General features: G+C 46.6%; 1 protein-coding gene and 1 non-coding gene across 2 annotated transcripts; both read left to right on the top strand.

The window, feature by feature from the left end:
- Positions 1-3,692: 3,692 nt before the first annotated feature.
- Positions 3,693-9,655, top strand: TCL1A (TCL1 family AKT coactivator A). The gene is made up of 4 exons (XM_072760457.1): positions 3,693-3,901; positions 6,168-6,338; positions 6,752-6,812; positions 7,357-9,655. Exons 1-3 carry the CDS (start codon positions 3,782-3,784, stop codon positions 6,806-6,808), a joined length of 348 nt encoding a protein of 115 aa, XP_072616558.1. The 5' UTR covers positions 3,693-3,781; the 3' UTR covers positions 6,809-6,812; positions 7,357-9,655.
- A 6,444-nt stretch (positions 9,656-16,099) lies between these two features.
- LOC112907380 (U6 spliceosomal RNA) lies at positions 16,100-16,206 on the top strand. The gene has a single exon (XR_003232767.2). It is a non-coding gene; the product is annotated as a U6 spliceosomal RNA (small nuclear RNA).
- Positions 16,207-17,007: the final 801 nt, after the last annotated feature.

Here is a 17,007-nt window from a genome sequence, read left to right as displayed (position 1 = left end):
AGAGGAGGTTCCCAGACCATCAGCTTCAGGCTCAACTTGGACCTTGTTAGAAATGCCGAGTCTCAACCCAATCCTACTGAATTAGAATCATCTTAACAAGATCCCCATACACACTGAAAAGTTTGAAAAATGTTTAAAACATAAAGAAAATTCTGTAAAGTTTGAAGAGAGAGATAGTAGCCATGCAATAGGCAAGGCAATGACCAGTCTCTGAGCTCCACTTGGAATATACTTGTCCCACACTCCCCATCAATCCACAGATAAAATTTCATCCCTTGGGGAAAAGGCCATAACATCCTTTTCCCCCTGGGATCACTTGATCATCAGGTTTAATTATCTAAAACGTGATTCAGATGTCAGAACAAACAAAATCCACTCTAGGTGACTAGCACGGATGTCTTAACATCTACATATCAGGGCATAGAGAGAGGTCAAGTGTGTGCTTGGGTGAAGTTTGCAATGAGGATTGATGGTAGAAAGAAGAGCTTTAACATTTTCAGGGTTATCTAGTTTTATAATTCTTGTTTGCACCTTAAAAACAGTCACTCAAATCTCAGAGAAGCGGTTCTCAATCCTGACTGCACATTAGAATCACCTGAAAAATCCTTTGAAAAAAAAAAAGAAAAGAAAAGAAGAAAGGACACCAAAGCCTCAGTATCAGAGATTCTGGGCTAAATGGTCTGGAGTGCAGTCCAGGCACAGGTAATTTATAAAAGCTTCCCAGGTGATTCTAATAAGCAGCGATGGTTGCAATCTACTATCTTAGTGGTTTGGGATGATTCATCGTGAGGCCCACAGGCCTGGACACCTATGGAGCCCTAAGCAGTTTCTTTACAGCTTGCTGGTCATTGCCAATGGTTAGGATGACACTGATGACCAGGGTTTTAGGAGGAAAACGCTTTATATATTAGAAGTGATGTTGACAGAAAATAAGAGAGCCTAAAATTAAATGATGCAGAGACACATATCCAAGGTATGTGTCAGAGAAATCTAGAGGGAAGTGCTAGAATGAGGCTGACACCCATCATCTCTCCCCTTGTTCCTCCCCATGTAGACCAGTGCTTAACATGCCCACCAGTTCTCTGGGGATCTTGTTGCAATGCAGATTCTGACCCAGTTGATCTGGGGGAAGGCTTGAGACTTAGCTGGACAGACTTAGCTACAAGTGGTCATGACTCACCCTCAAGGCTCTTCCGTGGGACTCAACCAAGAAGATGTCCTCCATCCTCCTGAAGAACGAATTCCATTGCGGTCCTTCATATGCAGAACCACTCTGCCCAAAGCCATTCTTAACCTCCCACTAGACAACTTTATCAGAGGATCAGGGACCATTGAGTTAGAATGGACTTCAAGGGTACCTAGTGTGGCCCGTTCATTACACAAGTGTGACAATGAGGTCAAGGGGGGAAAGGAGCTCCCAAGTTCACAGATGATAGAGGCAGAGCTGAAACTGGATGTAAAGCCAGAACATGAAAGCATCAGTTAAGGATTCTATGTATTTTTTTTTTTAAATCAAAATAATTGCTTTGTGTTACTTTCTAAATGAAACACCACTTGATTGTCCTCAGGGCGCTTGTAGACGGGTAAAGGAAAGAGCCAGAAAGGAGTATATGACTCTAAAGCTAGGTCCAGGGGATCCCTGGGTGGCTCAGCGGTTTAGCACCTGCCTTCAGCCCAGGGCATGATCCTGGAGACCCAGGGTCGAGTCCCCACATCGGGTTCCCTGCATGGAGCCTGCTTCTGCCTCTGCCTGTGTCTCTGCCTCTCTCTCTCTCTCTCTCTCTCTCATGAAAAAATAAAATCTTAAAAAAAAAATCTTTAAAGCTAGGTCCAATGACGTCTGACCCCTAAAATGGGGTAGATTTTATGCTGGAGAGCTTGCCTGTCCATTAGACCACACAGAAGCTATTCCTTTCTCATGGATTTCCATAAAGAAGACCCAAGGTCCCCACCCCCCTTCCCCCGATGCTGCCCCATGAACTCCTCAGTCATCTTGTGCCACTTTCCTGTTTGGAATCCCCTCTCAGGTGATTCTCTAAATCCTACACAAGAATGATGTACACTCTTGCTCAATATTAAGAAGCTCTCGTGCAACGCTGAAGACATATATTGTTCTTTCAAAGGACTCTGGGGGGTGTAAGGATCATATGTATTCCCAGAACATTCAGAAGGATATTCAGGCAAAGGAGTGTGATTCTTGCTCTGTTACTTGTTACTATTGTGGCCTCTCTGAAGAGCAGAAGGAGTGGTAATGAAATCGGCAGACCCCAAAAATCGGCCTTCTGGGTCCTGGCATCCTCAATGTGGCTGGGTCAGTGGCCACGCGGCTCCTAGCTACCTCCTTCCCTTGCCACACTGTCTAAGCCAGACTTGTTACCACCGTTTCTGACCTCAAAGCTCAGGACAGGGCTGAGATTCCCCCCCCATTACCATACTATCTTGCTCCCAGTGGCTACCTGGGTCTGGAATTAAGAACCAACCACAGGGAAATCACTCTGAATGCCACGAGTCTGAATATGAAATACCAGCACCACCAGAGGCTGCTCCGGGAAGGAGGTTTGCTGGGCTCCCGTCTGCCTCCTCCACTCCACCTTGGCTTGGGTTTTGTCTCTTATTTTTGTGTTCCTGGTAAATCCAATTATATATTTATCTCCATTACTGTAGGCCACCTCAGCACTTTCTTGGGAATTAGGTTGTCTGGAGTGGGCAGAGCAGCACATACATACCTTTGCTGTCAGGGGATCAGGGTTAAGCTCATTTTCATTTCTGTGATATTTCGAAAGATCACAGAGTATTTTCTTAGTGCCTGGGCAGAGAGTCAGGAAGGAGCTGGAAGGTGAAGCACCACACTGCAGCCAGGGGTGATGCTTGAGCAACGAGGCCGGGCCTCGCTTTACAAGTTTCTCATTGTACTTTATTTTCTTAATTGCCTTAATGGGCGTGCGGTGTACTGCAAACTGAAGTGACATTGTTTTCCTTGTTTGCTGTAATTCACAGAGAGCCGGTTTGATCATACAACCCAGGGACTTTTCAATCCCATTGATCTTGGGGTGGAGAGAAGGGATTCTTTTCAAGCATTCATTTTGAAGGATGTGCTCAGCAATGAATTCAAAGCCTATAAAGGGGGAAAAAAACCCATGTTTCTTCACCACCGTGTTTCACAATAGCTATTAGATGACCACACCATCATCAAAGCCGTGGAAAATGTGTTTGCGGAGGGGCGGTGGGGGTGAGTGGGGTGTCGGGGCTTCAAGAGTAGCACTTGGCCAAGGGGACCGAGTCGGACACCCCATCCAGAGGCTGAAGGGGATGCTTGAGCCTGGGAGGGTCCAGGCTTCGTTCAGGCTCGCATGACCCGGGAAGATGTGCAGGGGGGCCCGGCTCTGGGTTGCCTGGCATCGACTGTGAGTTCCCAGCAGCGGCCTGGCGTCCCGGTCTCGAGTGGGACTTGAGCAGCCACACACACGCAGTGGCGGGCTCGGACAGTGGGGTCTGGGCGCCCCGGAGGGCGGAGAGGCCTTGGGCACGGACAAGGGGGTGGCTCCCCAGCAGCAGCGGGGCGCGGGGAGGGGGGGACAGCCGCGAGCCTAGGCCCGGCCAGGGCGCCCGCTGCAGGACCAGCTCCAGGCCCGCCCCGGGGGCCCGCCCCGCCCCGCCCCCGCCCGGCCCCTCCCACCCCGCCGCCCGGGGGCGCCCGCGCGCACCGCGACCCCGCGCGCCCCAGCCGCGCTGCAGAGGCTCCCGCGCTGCAGAGGCTCCCGCGCCCGTGCCCCGGGGCGCCATGGGCGAGCTCCCGTTCTTCAGGGCGCACGCGGCCTTGCACCCGGACCACCTGTGGATCTGGGAGACGTCCGTGTACGTGGACGAGAACCAGCGCACCTGGCTGCCCGTAACCATCGAGGTACAGCCGCCCGGGGCGGGCCGGGCGCGCGGCGTGGGCATCCGGGGTGGGACCACCTGCCCCGACTCCGGGGGTGGGGGGGGGGGGCAGCGGAGCCTGCTTCACCCGGAACGCGGCGGTGCAGAAGCCGAATTAGGAACAAAGGTAAAAAAATATCACGGTAGCTCTGCAGGACGTGAGAGGCCTGGAATCCCAGGTCCCCACCACCGTGTCTCTTGGCGTTTAAAATCTCTGGTTGGGGCACAGGACACCAAGACCACAAAGCGGAGGGTTTTGCATTGTCATCATAGATCCTGCGTGAAACATACCCCCTAGCCCAATGTGGGGCAGGCTTTGTGCCCATGTGATTGAAAGGACCTGTTTTCTTAATATGTAAAGTTTTGTGTTTTTTTTTAAGATTTTATTTATTTATTCACAAAAGACAGAGAGAGAGAGAGGCAGAGGGAGAAGCAGGCTCCATGCAGGGAGCCCGACGTGGGACTCGATCCAGGGTTTCCAGGATCACACCCAGGGCTGCAGGCCGTGCTAAACCGCTGAGCCACCGGGGCTGCCCTTAATATGTAAAGATTGACTTAAAACCAATAAGAAGGGACCCCTGGGTGGCTCAGAGGTTTAGCGCCTGCCTTTGGCCCAGGGCGCGATCCTGGAGACCTGGGATTGAATCCCATGTCAGGCTCCCAGTGCATGGAGCCTGCTTCTCCCTCTGCCTGTGTCTCTGCCTCTCTCTCTCTCTCTCTCTATCTGTGTGACTATCATAAATAAATTTTTTAAAAAATTTAAAAAAAAACTAATAAGAAAAAAAATGAATGTACAGACTAAAAGTGGTCTAGAGGCTCTAGAAAACTATAAACGAACACAGCAAGAATGGTGATTTCCACTGATATCTTGCAGGATGATCTGAATTATTTAACGATTCTAATTTATTTCATAGATGGGAAATTAAAAACAAAAAAAAAACAAAAAACAAATTAAAAACAAAAAACAAAAAATGATTTCCACTTTGGAAAAGTAGTTCTTGAGCAGACACGAATGCCTAGTTTATAGACCCAGCCTGCTTTCCAGGCTATGAGGTTTTGTGGGGAATGTGATAAAATCCTGCTACTCGGCAAGCTGAACAATAAAATAATTGAAGCTGGTGGTAAGCTGTGTAAGGATGAGAGGCAGTAACGAGTGGCGTGGGGTCTACAGGCAAGACCCCGTCATAGAATTAATTTGCATTTGTTTGTCATGCTTTTGTCCAATCATTTTATTTGAAACTTTTGTAAGTCTCACTTTTAGATATGCGGGCCTCATGTGTATTTCATAGAGCTGGATTTTGCAGAAATTTGTCCCTGTAGATAAACAGTTGTGCAGAAACCTATCTAAGGAAGGGTGTGAGCTGCGTGTAGATCTCAGCGAGAATGTTCCAGGCAGAGGACCACAGATGCAAGAGATTACGGGGGATGTGGCATGTCCTGGAAAGAGCAAGAAGGCCTTTGTGGGAGGTGGAGGAACAGGGTGGGAGGTGGAGGACTGAAGAGATGAGGGAGGCACGGGCCCACATTAGTGGGTCTGTGGACCATGGTAAAGGCTGCAGTTTCTTCTGCCCACAATGAGAAGCCACTGGAGGGTGTCAAACAGGAGGTGACATGGTTTTTAGACACACACCCAGGCTGCTGTGCTGTGAGCTGATCGTGGGGCACATGACCAACGAGGTGGCAGGTTAGCTTACTGCAGTAGAGGGGCATTGGTGGAGATGGGGAAAAGTGGTCTCTCACCTGATTGTGGGTGCTGTGGGTGCTGGGGAAATTTGTTTCAATGGGGCATTTGTGGGCGCCTGGCTGGCTCAGTCGGTGGGGCAAGCGACTCCTGATCTCATCCTGATCTCAGGGTTGTGGGTTCAAGCCCCGTGTTGGGTGTAGAGATTACTTAAAAAAAATTTTTTTTAATGAATAAATAAAAGGAGCTGGGCTCTGTGACAAAATAAAGAAGAATCAAAGAAACTGCAGCTAAGGAAGCTCAGGGACGAATGTTCAGTTTGTCAGGAAGACGTGGGCCTGGTGTGGCCCCGTCTGGGTGTCTAGACTCATGTGAGTGCCGGTCATCTCCGCCTGGCCCGATGCCTGAGAGGGGCATGCATGGCGCAAGGGGTGAAGTTGCTGGGAAAAGTGATCGCCAGCATTTCAGATGTCAGCTGGGCCGTGAGGGTGGCAGGAAGGACCCTGGGTATTTGTGTGCTGGGGAGCCTGGGCCCTGAAGGCACGCCCTGGTCTTCCCTTCCCTTCAGACGGAGAGCAGCCTCCAGGTACTCATGCGTCAGGAAGATGTCCCCCTAGGGGAGGCCACGTGCCCCAGCCTGCTAGCCCCATGCCTGCTGCCTTCCATGTGGCAGCTCTACCCTGGAAGAAGATACCGAGGCTCAGACTCCAGTTTCTGGCGCATAGTGTACCACATTGAGGCAAGTGTGTCCTCCTCCCGGACACCGTCGAGTCATCTTGGGTGGGCCTGTCCTGTCCTCCTCGCCCCCCTGGCCCCCATGTCTGGCCTCTGAGGTCAATCCATTCCCTCCATCTCTCACCAAAAGCTAAACAAGTGGAAGGAGTTTACAACTGCAGGTTTTTCAAGGATTGGACTGGGGAGACATCAGAAGACATTGACTGGGCCACCCTCTGAGGTCTGAGCCACAGGGAGGCCTCTCGGATGGGCAGTCAGGGGGTGAAGGCTGGTGGGAGGAGGGGCTCCTCGAATCCCCTGCCCCCAGGCAGGTTCCTGCCTGCTGCTCCAAGCTCCTGGAAGGCCCAGGAGGCAGGAATAGAAGGATGGAAGGAGACTTCCTAGGGCCCGGGCCTCTCACCCGCTTCTCCCGTGCAGCTCAGTGGCATGGAGGACATGCTCCTGGAGCAGCTGCCAGACCTGGAGGACGAGTGACCAGGTGAGTACCTTCAGGGCCCAGCGCCTGTTGGTCCAGAGTGCCCAGGTCGGGATGAAGGACCACCCTTCTCTCATGAAGGCAGTGCTGACTCCCACCCCGACGGAACTGTCCTCTGAGGGTCTCAGGGTCCCTGCTCTCCCCATTACCACCCTGGGGGCTAGTCAGTTGTCCGCAGCCCCCTTCCCCGCAGGGGTGCACGTCTGTACAGCGCCTCGCACATTATGGGTGCTCCCACTTGATCATCACCTCGACTGAGCTGGGAATTACTCGATTTCCAAGGTTACAAAAACGAGCCTCAAGGAAGCACCATAACTGGGGCAGGTCACAGAGCCGGGTTCCCAATCCCAGTGTGCTGACACCAGGCCGCCTGCTCTCTTGGTCATCTGCCCCGGCTCAGACGCAGGGGCTCAGCCCTGGGGGCCCAAGCCAACCCCCAAGCTCCCTGTCCAGACTCCCCCCAGCAGCTCCGCTCGCACCCACCCTCCACCCCGGCCCTCGCCCATGCCACATCCTCCCCTTTGCCTTTGACTCTGTCTTCTCTTAGCCCAGGTCCCGCGCTCCCGTCTCCTCCTGCGCCCCCCGAGGCCACGTCCTGCTGGCCCGCAGTGGGGATGTTCGTGCTTGTGGTCACCTTCGTTTACCAGCCGTGTGTGTTGTGTTCCACTACTCCCCAGTCCAGGAGGGATTGGGGGGCCGAGGATGAGCCCTACCCAGGGCCTGCTGGACCTACCTGCAGCCCCCCAGTCTCCCCCGCCGGCAGGTTGGCACTGGAGAGGTTGGTACGGCATCCCCCAGTGACACCTGGCCTCTGGTTTTCCCCACGCCCTGATGGTTTTTGGCCTCTGTCTCCATTCTGCCCCTCCCAGTAACTAGTGTCGCCTGTCACATACCCGTGGCTGCTTCTTAGTCTGTTCCCTCAGCTCCCTGTGCCTCTGGCTGCAGGGGAGTGCAGGCCCGCTCACTTGAGCCTGGGCCTGGCCTTCCAACCCCTGCACCAGCTTTCTGACAGGCGGCGTGTCTGCACGGGCCCCTGCCTGCAAAAGCCCCCCCTGCGCAGGTGGGCACAGGTGCAGGTCACAGGAAGGCCCGAGAGGAGCCCAGATCTGTGCCCAGGACCTGGAAGCCCGCTAGTCCACAGTCCCCAGCTCACAACCGAGTGGGGGGCTGAGCAGGCAAGACCAGACACCCTCGGTCACCCATCTGTGGATGGACGGAGGGTGCAAGGGCTGCTTTTAAATGCTGCCCACACACCCGGATGTCACGAAGTTGTATGTAGTGTGAACACTTTGTAATGTTGATTAATTAAATGTAAAACAGTTTGTCTACCTCAGTGCCCAACCAGCTTCTATTCGTGACCTAGATGCCAGAGGAGAGAATCAGGGACAGGCCGTCGGTCACCAGAGAAGACATTTTTTTTAAAAAAGATTTTATTTTATTTATTCATGAGAGACACAGAGCGAGAGCGAAAGGCAGAGACACAGGCAGAGGAGAAGCAGGCTCCATGCAGGGAGCCCGATGTGGGACTCGATCCCGGGTCTCCAGGATCATGCCCTGGGCTGCAGGCAGCACTAAACCGCTGCCCGATGTGGGACTCGATCCCGGGTCTCCAGGATCATGCCCTGGGCTGCAGGCAGCACTAAACCGCTGCGCCACTGGGGCAGAGAAGACATTTTGGAAGGGAAAGAATACTCATGAATTTATTGTGTTTCTTTTACTTTGGTGATAAGGCTAGATTGTTTTTTTTTTCCTATAATCCAAAAGCTCAAAACCCCAGTGTTCTTGGAGGGAGTAAGTGACCTCAGAAAGTCGAAAGTCTTTGCCAGCAGCTCCTTGCATTCAAGGTCGCACCCTCTGGTCCCCCCCTCCCTGCTCTGGCAACCATGGGCTCTGTCCTGACATGTGTAGTTCCAGGGCCACCAGGAGTCCCTGTTCCCACCCTCAGCTGTCCCCAGCTCCCCAGGCCTCAGCTGGAGGGAGTCCCTTCCCTATAGCCCAGCCCACCCCATGCCCTGTCCCCGCCTGCTTCCATCACAAGATTAGCTGCCCACCCCCCCCCCGGGTAAATAGGGCCTCAGGTATCACAGAGGGATGCTTCCAGTAGAAGGAATCCATCCTGTGTGGTGCATGGGTCCTCCCCACTTGTGTGTGGCCAGAGTCCGTAGCTTCTTCGTCACGGAGAGGTATGGGGGTAATGATGTGTATACTGTTAGGTACCTAATAAGAGCATCATAGGAGGAAAGCACCACTTCTCCTATTTTATATTGCTTGATCCCGGTCTTACGAGGACAGGTGAACGTTGGACACCACATGTGACAGGGTTTGTGCCTCTTGTGATTGGAAACCCATTGGCTTGCATGGTGCTTGCCAGCGTAAGAGTCTGGTGTGTGGGAGCTGTCCGTAGGCAGACCCCTCTCGGTAGGGACAGCATCAGGACGTCAGAACAGGAGAAACATCGGAGATCAGCCAATTGCCTCATTTTAGGAACTGGCCCAGGAAGAGGAAAGTTCTAGGTTTGGGCAGACTGTGTCCCTCTCACTCCCACCCCTCATTCATGTGTTGATGCCCTAACATCCAGGCCCCAGGTGGGGCCTTTGGGAAATGGTTAGGATTAGCTGAGGTCACGAGGGTGGGACCCCATGATAGGATTAGTGCCCTGAGAAGAGGAAGACACACAAAGAGCAGCTCTCCATGCACAGGCCCCAAGGCAAGGCCAAGTTGAGGACACAGGGAGCCAACAGCTGTCTATAGACCAGGAAGAAAGTTCTCGAAGGTCCTCACCAACTGCCCAGTCTGCTGGCACCCTCTGGAACCTTGAGAAATAAATGTGTGTTGTTTAAACCATCCAGTCTCTGGTATTTTGTTCTAGAAGCCCAAGCAGACTGACTGGTCTTGTTCCAAATGCTTGTTTCGGAAATGTCTGATCCACACTGGGAGCTCTGCTGGGTGCCACAGATAGAGCAGTGACCACAGCACAGGCCCTGCTCTCACATAGCTTTCATTTGGGGGGAAAAAAGACCAACAAGAAGCTTATGTGCACAGTCCTACAGAGGAAACCAAACAGGGTGATCTTATGGGGTTAGGTCCAATGGGGAAGAAGTGGGGGTGGCCTACGAAGATAGGACCTTGAGAATGAGAGGGAGCTAGCTTCTTAAACCAGGGAAGAGAGTCCCAGGGTAAGGAAATGATGCGTGTGGTGCAGGTTTAATTTGAAATTAGAAACAGCCAAAGGATTCCTGCTCGTTAAAAGGCTGTTTTATAAGAATAAGTGGCCCTAATGAAATCACTAAATACATCAAAGAATCTGCTGTTTTCCATGGCAAGAGGGACTTTGGGCGTTGGCTGAGACAGTTAGGTGGAGAGTGGGGTCCCCGCTTGAGGCGGGGATGTGGCTTGGACAAAGGGGAATGTACCAGAGCCCTGCTCCAGCCTGTGTCGAGTTTGAGAGGCCTGTGATTCCTCCAGTTGTGAGTGTTGATGGGCTGTTGATTGAACATGAATCCAGAACACAGGTCAAGACTAAAAAGATAAGGGACACCTGGGTGGTTCATTGGTTGAGCATCTGCCTTTGGGTCCGGTCGTGATCCTGGGGTTCCGGGATCGAGTCCAGCATCGGGCTCCCTGCATGGAGCCTGCTTCTCCCTCTGCCTGTGTCTCTGCCTCTGTGTGTGTGTGTCTCTCATGAATAGATAAACCTTTAAAAAACAGAGAGAGAGAGAGAGAGAGAGAGAGATGGAGACCATGGAATACACTGTTGGGGGCTGAGGAAAGAAAAGTGACAGTGGGATCTGGTCCCTAGAAACTGATGGTGACATCAGGGAGTTTAGTGCCGTGACAGGGGTGAACGAGCGAGAAGGGGAGGCAAGGAGGGATGACGTGGCTCTGGACTTCATCGAGGGGCTCAGAGAAGCCTGGCTTCCAGGGTATTGGGGGGCAAAGTGGGTATCGAGCCTGGGTGTATGCACAGAATGAAGAGCTCCGCAGAAAGGGACAAACCAATGAGGCAGAATGGGGGGCAGGGGGTGCAAAGAACATTCCTGAAGTTAACAGAGATGAACTGGGTTGCAAACCTGCGGTGCGTGGGCATCAGATGCAGCTGCTCCTGTGGTTTTCAATACCATGCCGATCCTGCTTCCTTCCTCCTCCCACACACAAAACGGGGGTCCACTTTCTTTTTGTTTTGCCAAAGTATTTTATTTTATTAATTTAAATTTCAACTTTTTAAAAAAGATTTTGTTTATTCATGAGAGACGCAGAGAGAGAGAGGCAGAGACATGGAGGAAGAAGCAGGCTCCCTGCAGGGGAGCCCGATGCAAGGCTCGATCCCAGGACCCCGGGATCATGACCTGAGTCAGTGACAGATACGCCATCACTGAACCACCCAGGCATCCCGTGCCAAGTATTTTAAATATTTAATAATTTTGCCCACAAGCCTTTTATTATGTATCTTTACATATAAGACTTTTATTCCTGATAACCACCGTACCATTATCACACCTAGCAAAATTCACTGATTCCTTTTTTTTCCTATTTTTTTTTAAAAAATTTTTATTGGAGTGCAATTTGCCAAAATATAGCATAACACCCAGTGCTCATCCGGCCAAGTGCCCCCCTCTGTGCCTTAATACCCTCTGACAGCCAGTCTGTTTTCAGATGTCCTCACTGGTCTCAAATGTCTTTCCACGGTTGGTCTAAACCAAGGCACAGACGGCATGTGGTTGATGTGTCTCAGGTCTCTTGTCATCTGTGCCTTGGTTTTTATTTAAGTCTACATTGTACGTTTCAGGAATTTATAGTTTTAATCATAAAGGTTTGGCACATTCTTGTCGAAACTATTCTCAGGCATTTTATTTATTTTTGTTATTGCAATGCTGTCTTTCCTTTTGTCATCTTTAACAGGACGTTGCCTGGAGGGTGGTACCTATGTGCGTATAAAATCCCTATTGTTTCCAATATGTCAATTTCATAGTCTGTTATTACTAAATTATCTCATTGTTTATAGTAGTTTTAATTTACTCTTTGGGTATTCCAGATGTATAATGATGTATCTGCAAATAGATTATTACCTCTTCTTCTCTAATTATGTGGTTGTAACTCCTTTCGCTTGTCTGATACCTCCAGCACTCTGGTAAGTAGTGGAGGTATTAGGCATTCTTTCATTTTCTTAAATTTAACCGGAGAGCCTCTAGAGTTTCCCCATTAAGTATAATCCTGGCTTTGGAGCTTAAATATTTGTATTTTATCACATTAAAGAAGCATCTTTCAATTCCTTTTTTTAGAAGTTTAACGTGAATGGGTATTGGGTTTTGTTGCATGCCTTTTTCTTTTCTTTTTTTTAATTTTTTATTGGTGTTCAATTTGCCAACATATAGAATAACAGAGTTAGGAATCTCTCATGTTCTGTCTCCATTTCTGATATTTCGCACTCATTTTTTCTCCTTTCCCCTTATTCCCTTTCACTATTTTTTATATTTCCCAAATGAATGAGACCATAGAATGTCCTTCTCCAATTGACTTACTTCACTCAGCATAATACCCTCCAGTTCCCTCCACGTCGAAGCAAATGGTGGGTATTTGTTGTTTCTAATGGCTGAGGAATATTCCATTGTATACATAGACCACATAAGGAGATGATCATATGATATTGCCTTGAACTCTAATAATACCATATATTTTTTTAAAGATTTTATTTATTCATGAGAGACAGAGAAAGAGGCAGGCAGAGACATAGGCAGAGGGAGAAGCAGGCTCCATGCAGGGGGCCTGATGTGGGACTCAATCCCAGGATCGTGGGATCATGCCCTGAGCTGAAGGCAGATGCTCAACCACTGAGCCACCCAGGCGTCCCATAATACCATATTAATATTAGGTTATTGACTGTTTCTTGCATTCCTGGAATGCCAGACCAGTTGGTCATGATATATAATGTGTTGATGGTGAATCTCTTTGCTGATATTTTATTTAAAAGATTTTATTCATAAGAGACACACAGAGAGAGGTAGAGATAGGCAGAGAGAGAAGCAGGCTCCCTGCAGGGACCCCAATGCTGGACTCGATCCCAGGACCCTGGGATTGTGACCTGAGCCAAATGCAGATGCTCAACCACTGAACCACCCAGGCACCCCTTTACTTAACATTTTTGCACCATAGTGGAAGTGGTCTGGATCCCCCCCTTCAGTTTTTGTCAAGTTTTAGCATCAAAGTTATATTCACTTTATAACAATAATTTCAAGACTTCTTGTGTTGTATCCTGTAAGAGTGCAGGTTACATTAGAATTTTTTTTAAGCTTGATAGAATTCCTTTATGAATCCATTCAAGCCTGGTCCCTTTTTAGAAAGAGCATTTGTAGAATTTTCTATTTCTGTAAAAATCGATCTGTTTAAGTTTTCTCTCTCTACTGGGGTCAATTTAAGTTAAATCAATTTTCCTAGGAAAGCATCAGTTTCATCTAGGTTTTATATTTTCTTTTTATAGTTATTCACAATAGTCTTTTAAGTTTTAATATTCTCTGGGTGATTATTACCCCCTGTCATTTCCTATTTTGTCTTTTTTGTGTTTCATCCCACTTCATAAAATTAAGTTTGTCTACTTTATTTCCCAAAGACCCAACTTTCTGATTCATTTATGCTATTTTTTTGTTTTGTTTTTTGTTTTTCTAGCTCATTGACATCTGTTTCTATCTTTCCTTCTTTGTTTATATACTCTCATTTTCCTTTTCTCTTTTTCTAGCTATTTTAATTGAGTGTTTATTTCCTTTGTTAAATTTGTATATAGATATATGAGTTTATTTATTTATTTATTTATTTATTTATTTATTTATTTTAAAGATTTTATTTATTTATTCATGAGAGAAAGAAAGAGAGAGAGTGAGAGAGAGAGAGAGAGGCAGAGACACAGGCAGAGAGAGAAGCAGGCTCCATCAGGGATCCTGACGTGGGACTCGATCCCGGGTCTCCAGGATCACGCCCTGGGCTGAAGGCAGTGCTAAACCGCTGAGCCACCCTGGCTGCCCTAGGAGTTTTATTTAAATATAATTGACATACCATACAATTCACATATTTAAAGTGTGCAATTCAGTTGTTTTTTGCATATTTACAGAGTTGTACCACCATTACCATGATCAATTTTAGAACATTTTCATTACCTCAAAAAACAAACAAACAAACAAACAAACAAACAAAAACCATGTAATCACTAGCAGTTACTCCATAATACCACCAAATTTCTCAGCACCAGACGATCACTAGTCTCCTTTTTACCTCTATAGATTTGCTTATTCTAGATATTTCATCTAAATGGAATCCTATAATATGGTCTTCTGTGACTGGATTCTTTAGCATATTTTCAAAGTTCATACGTGTTATAGCATGTATCAGTATTTCATTCCTTTTTATGATCAAATAATATTCCATCATATGAATATTCCACATTTTATAAATTAATGGACATTTGAGTTATTTCCACTTTTACTATTATAAATAATACTGCTGCAAACATTCACGTGTAAGTTTTTGTGTGGACATATTTTTTGCTGTTGATTTTTTTAAAGGATTTTATTTATTTGAGAGAGAGAACCCGAGGAGGGATGGAGAAGCAGATTCCTCACTGAGCAGGGAGCCCAACTCAGGGTTCAACCCCAGGACCCTGAGCTACCTAGGTGGCCCATGGACATATGTTTTTTTTTCTCTTGGTTATATACTTGGGAGTGGAATTATTGGGTCATATGGTAACTTGTTTTTGACTTCGTGAGGAATTACCAGATTGTTTTCCAAAGTGGCTGCACATTCCCACTAGCAGTATGTGAGCATTCAAATAACTCCACATCCTTGTCAACACTTATTATGTGGCTCTCTGATTCTAGCCATATAGTCAGTGTAAAATGGTATCGAATTGTGGTGTTGATCTGAATGTCCCTGATAGCTAATGATATCTATACATTTTCATGTGATTTTTTGGCCATTTGTGTATCTTCTTTGGAGAAATGCCTATTAAGATGAATTGCCTGTTTTTTTTTAATAAATTTATTTTTTATTGGTGTTCAATTTGTCAACATACAGAATAACACCCAGTGCTCATCCCATCAAGTGCCCACCTCAGTGCCCGCCACCCAGTCACCCCCACCCCCCGCCCACCTCCCCTTCCACCACCCCTAGTTCGTTTCCCAGAGTTAGGAAGGTATAATCAATGTATAACGTATTTCAGGTATATGACATAATGATCAAATATTTGTACATATTGCCAGATGATCACCACAATAAGTCTAGTTACCACCCATTACCATAAACAGTTATGAAATTTTTTCTTATGAGAACTTTTAATATTACTTTGTTAGCAACTTTTAAATATGCAATACAGTATTACTAACTATAGCCACCATGCTGTACATTACATCTCTGTGATTGATATATTGCTCATTTTTTTAAAATGGGATTATTTTCTCTTTTTATTACTGAATTATAAGAGTTCTTTATATATTTGGATTCAACTCCCTTATCAAAAGTAATTTACAAATATTTTCTCCTAATCTATGTGTTGTCTTCTCTTTTGTTTGATGGTGTCCTTTAAACACAAAACTTCTTAATTTTGATGAATTCTAATTTACTTTTTCTTTTATCACTTGTCTTTAATAGTGTATCTAAGAAAACTTTGCCTGACCCAAGTCATGAAGGTTTGCTCTACATTTTCTTCTAAGAGTTTTATGGTTTAAATTCTTACATTAAAGTCTGTAGTCCATTTTGGGTTGACTTTTATGTATGGTATGAGGTAGAGATCCTTGCATATAGTAAGTTGCCTCAGTGTCATTTGTTGAAAAGACTATCCCCCCCCCCCCCATTGAATTGTCTTGGCACTCTTGTCAAAAATTGATTGACTGTAAAAGTAAGGGTTAATGTTTGGATTCTCAGTTCTCTTCTGTTGATATAGACACATCCATCCTTATGTCAGTACTACACTGTCTTGATTACTATGTCTTTGTGATAAGTTTTGAAATTGAGAAGTGTGAGTGTTCCAATCTTGTTCTTTTTCAAGATTATTTTCATTATTCTGGGTCCCTTGAATTTCCATATGAATTTCAAAATCAGCTTATCAGTTTCTACAACGAAGTCAGGGAGATTTGAGAAGAGATTGTGTTGAATCTGTAGGCCAGTGTGTAGAAAATTCCTATCTCTAATCTGCTCAGGCTGCTGTAATCAAATACCATAGATTGGATGTTTTGTTTCCATGGCTATGGTTATGTTTATACTAATATCTCAGGGTGGTATCCTTACTCCTTTTAAAAATGCTATTGGTTGTGCTCACTTCAGCAGCACATATACTAAAATTGGAACATTATAGGGAAAATTAGAATGGCCCCTGCACAAGGATAACCTGAAAATTCCTGAAGCATTCTAGATTTTTAAAAAAATACTGTTGGTTGTAACACTGTCCTAAGAACTTCCTATAATGATGAAAATGTTCTTTATTTGTGTTCTCCAGTGTGGAAGCTACTGAATGCATATGAAATGAAATGTGAATGGTGGCTAATCTAATTGAGAAACTGAATTCAAAATTAAGTCAATTAACTTAAGTTTAAATAGCCATACATGGCTGGTGGCTACCATGTGGGATGGTGCAGACCATTTTTTAATCACTTACTATGAACAATATTGAAATTAGTAACCTCTTCTTTCCCCTCTCTTCCTTCTCCCCGAAGTATTTAATGTGCTATCTATTCAGTGCTAAATGAAACCTTTAAGGCAACCAGCAAACTTACTTTCTATATAATATTTCACTTCTCTGCCCATTTTCAATAGCTCAATTACATCTTGGTTATCAGAGGATGTGACAAATACATAGTATTTTTCACACTGTGCCCACTGCTCTTCATTCTACCATTAAATATGTTCAGTGCTCATCAGTTGTTCTTAGGAAAAGCTTCTCTCAGATTTTCTTGATTGTCTGAAGCATATTGGTTAGTACATTACTCAGGAAGGGCCCACAGGAGCATTATTCCCTGATTACCTCAACTTCACCATGGTTTGTAGTCTTTATACTTGATGGTCACTTTGGCTAAATTAAAAAAAAAATGGCTCACATTTCCTTTCTTGGGTATCTGTATTATGTTATTTCATCTTTTCCATTGTGTTTTAACCTTACAGTGTTCTGTGAAGATGTATTACCTTGCAAGTTACTTGGCGGTTTTACCTTATGCCAAAAGGA

The sequence above is a fragment of the Vulpes vulpes genome, chromosome 6 (assembly GCF_048418805.1).
Source record: "Vulpes vulpes isolate BD-2025 chromosome 6, VulVul3, whole genome shotgun sequence".
NCBI lineage: Eukaryota > Metazoa > Chordata > Mammalia > Carnivora > Canidae > Vulpes > Vulpes vulpes.
This window is presented reverse-complemented; position numbering and strand designations above follow the sequence as displayed.

Coding starts and splice junctions, on each gene's coding strand:
- TCL1A (XM_072760457.1), top strand. CDS start 3,782: ATGGGCGAGCTCCCGTTCTTCAGGGCGCACGCGGCCTTGCACCCGGAC. Junction 3,902..6,167: donor GGCTGCCCGTAACCATCGAG/GTACAGCCGCCC, acceptor CCTTCCCTTCAG/ACGGAGAGCAGCCTCCAGGT. Junction 6,339..6,751: donor GCATAGTGTACCACATTGAG/GCAAGTGTGTCC, acceptor TCTCCCGTGCAG/CTCAGTGGCATGGAGGACAT.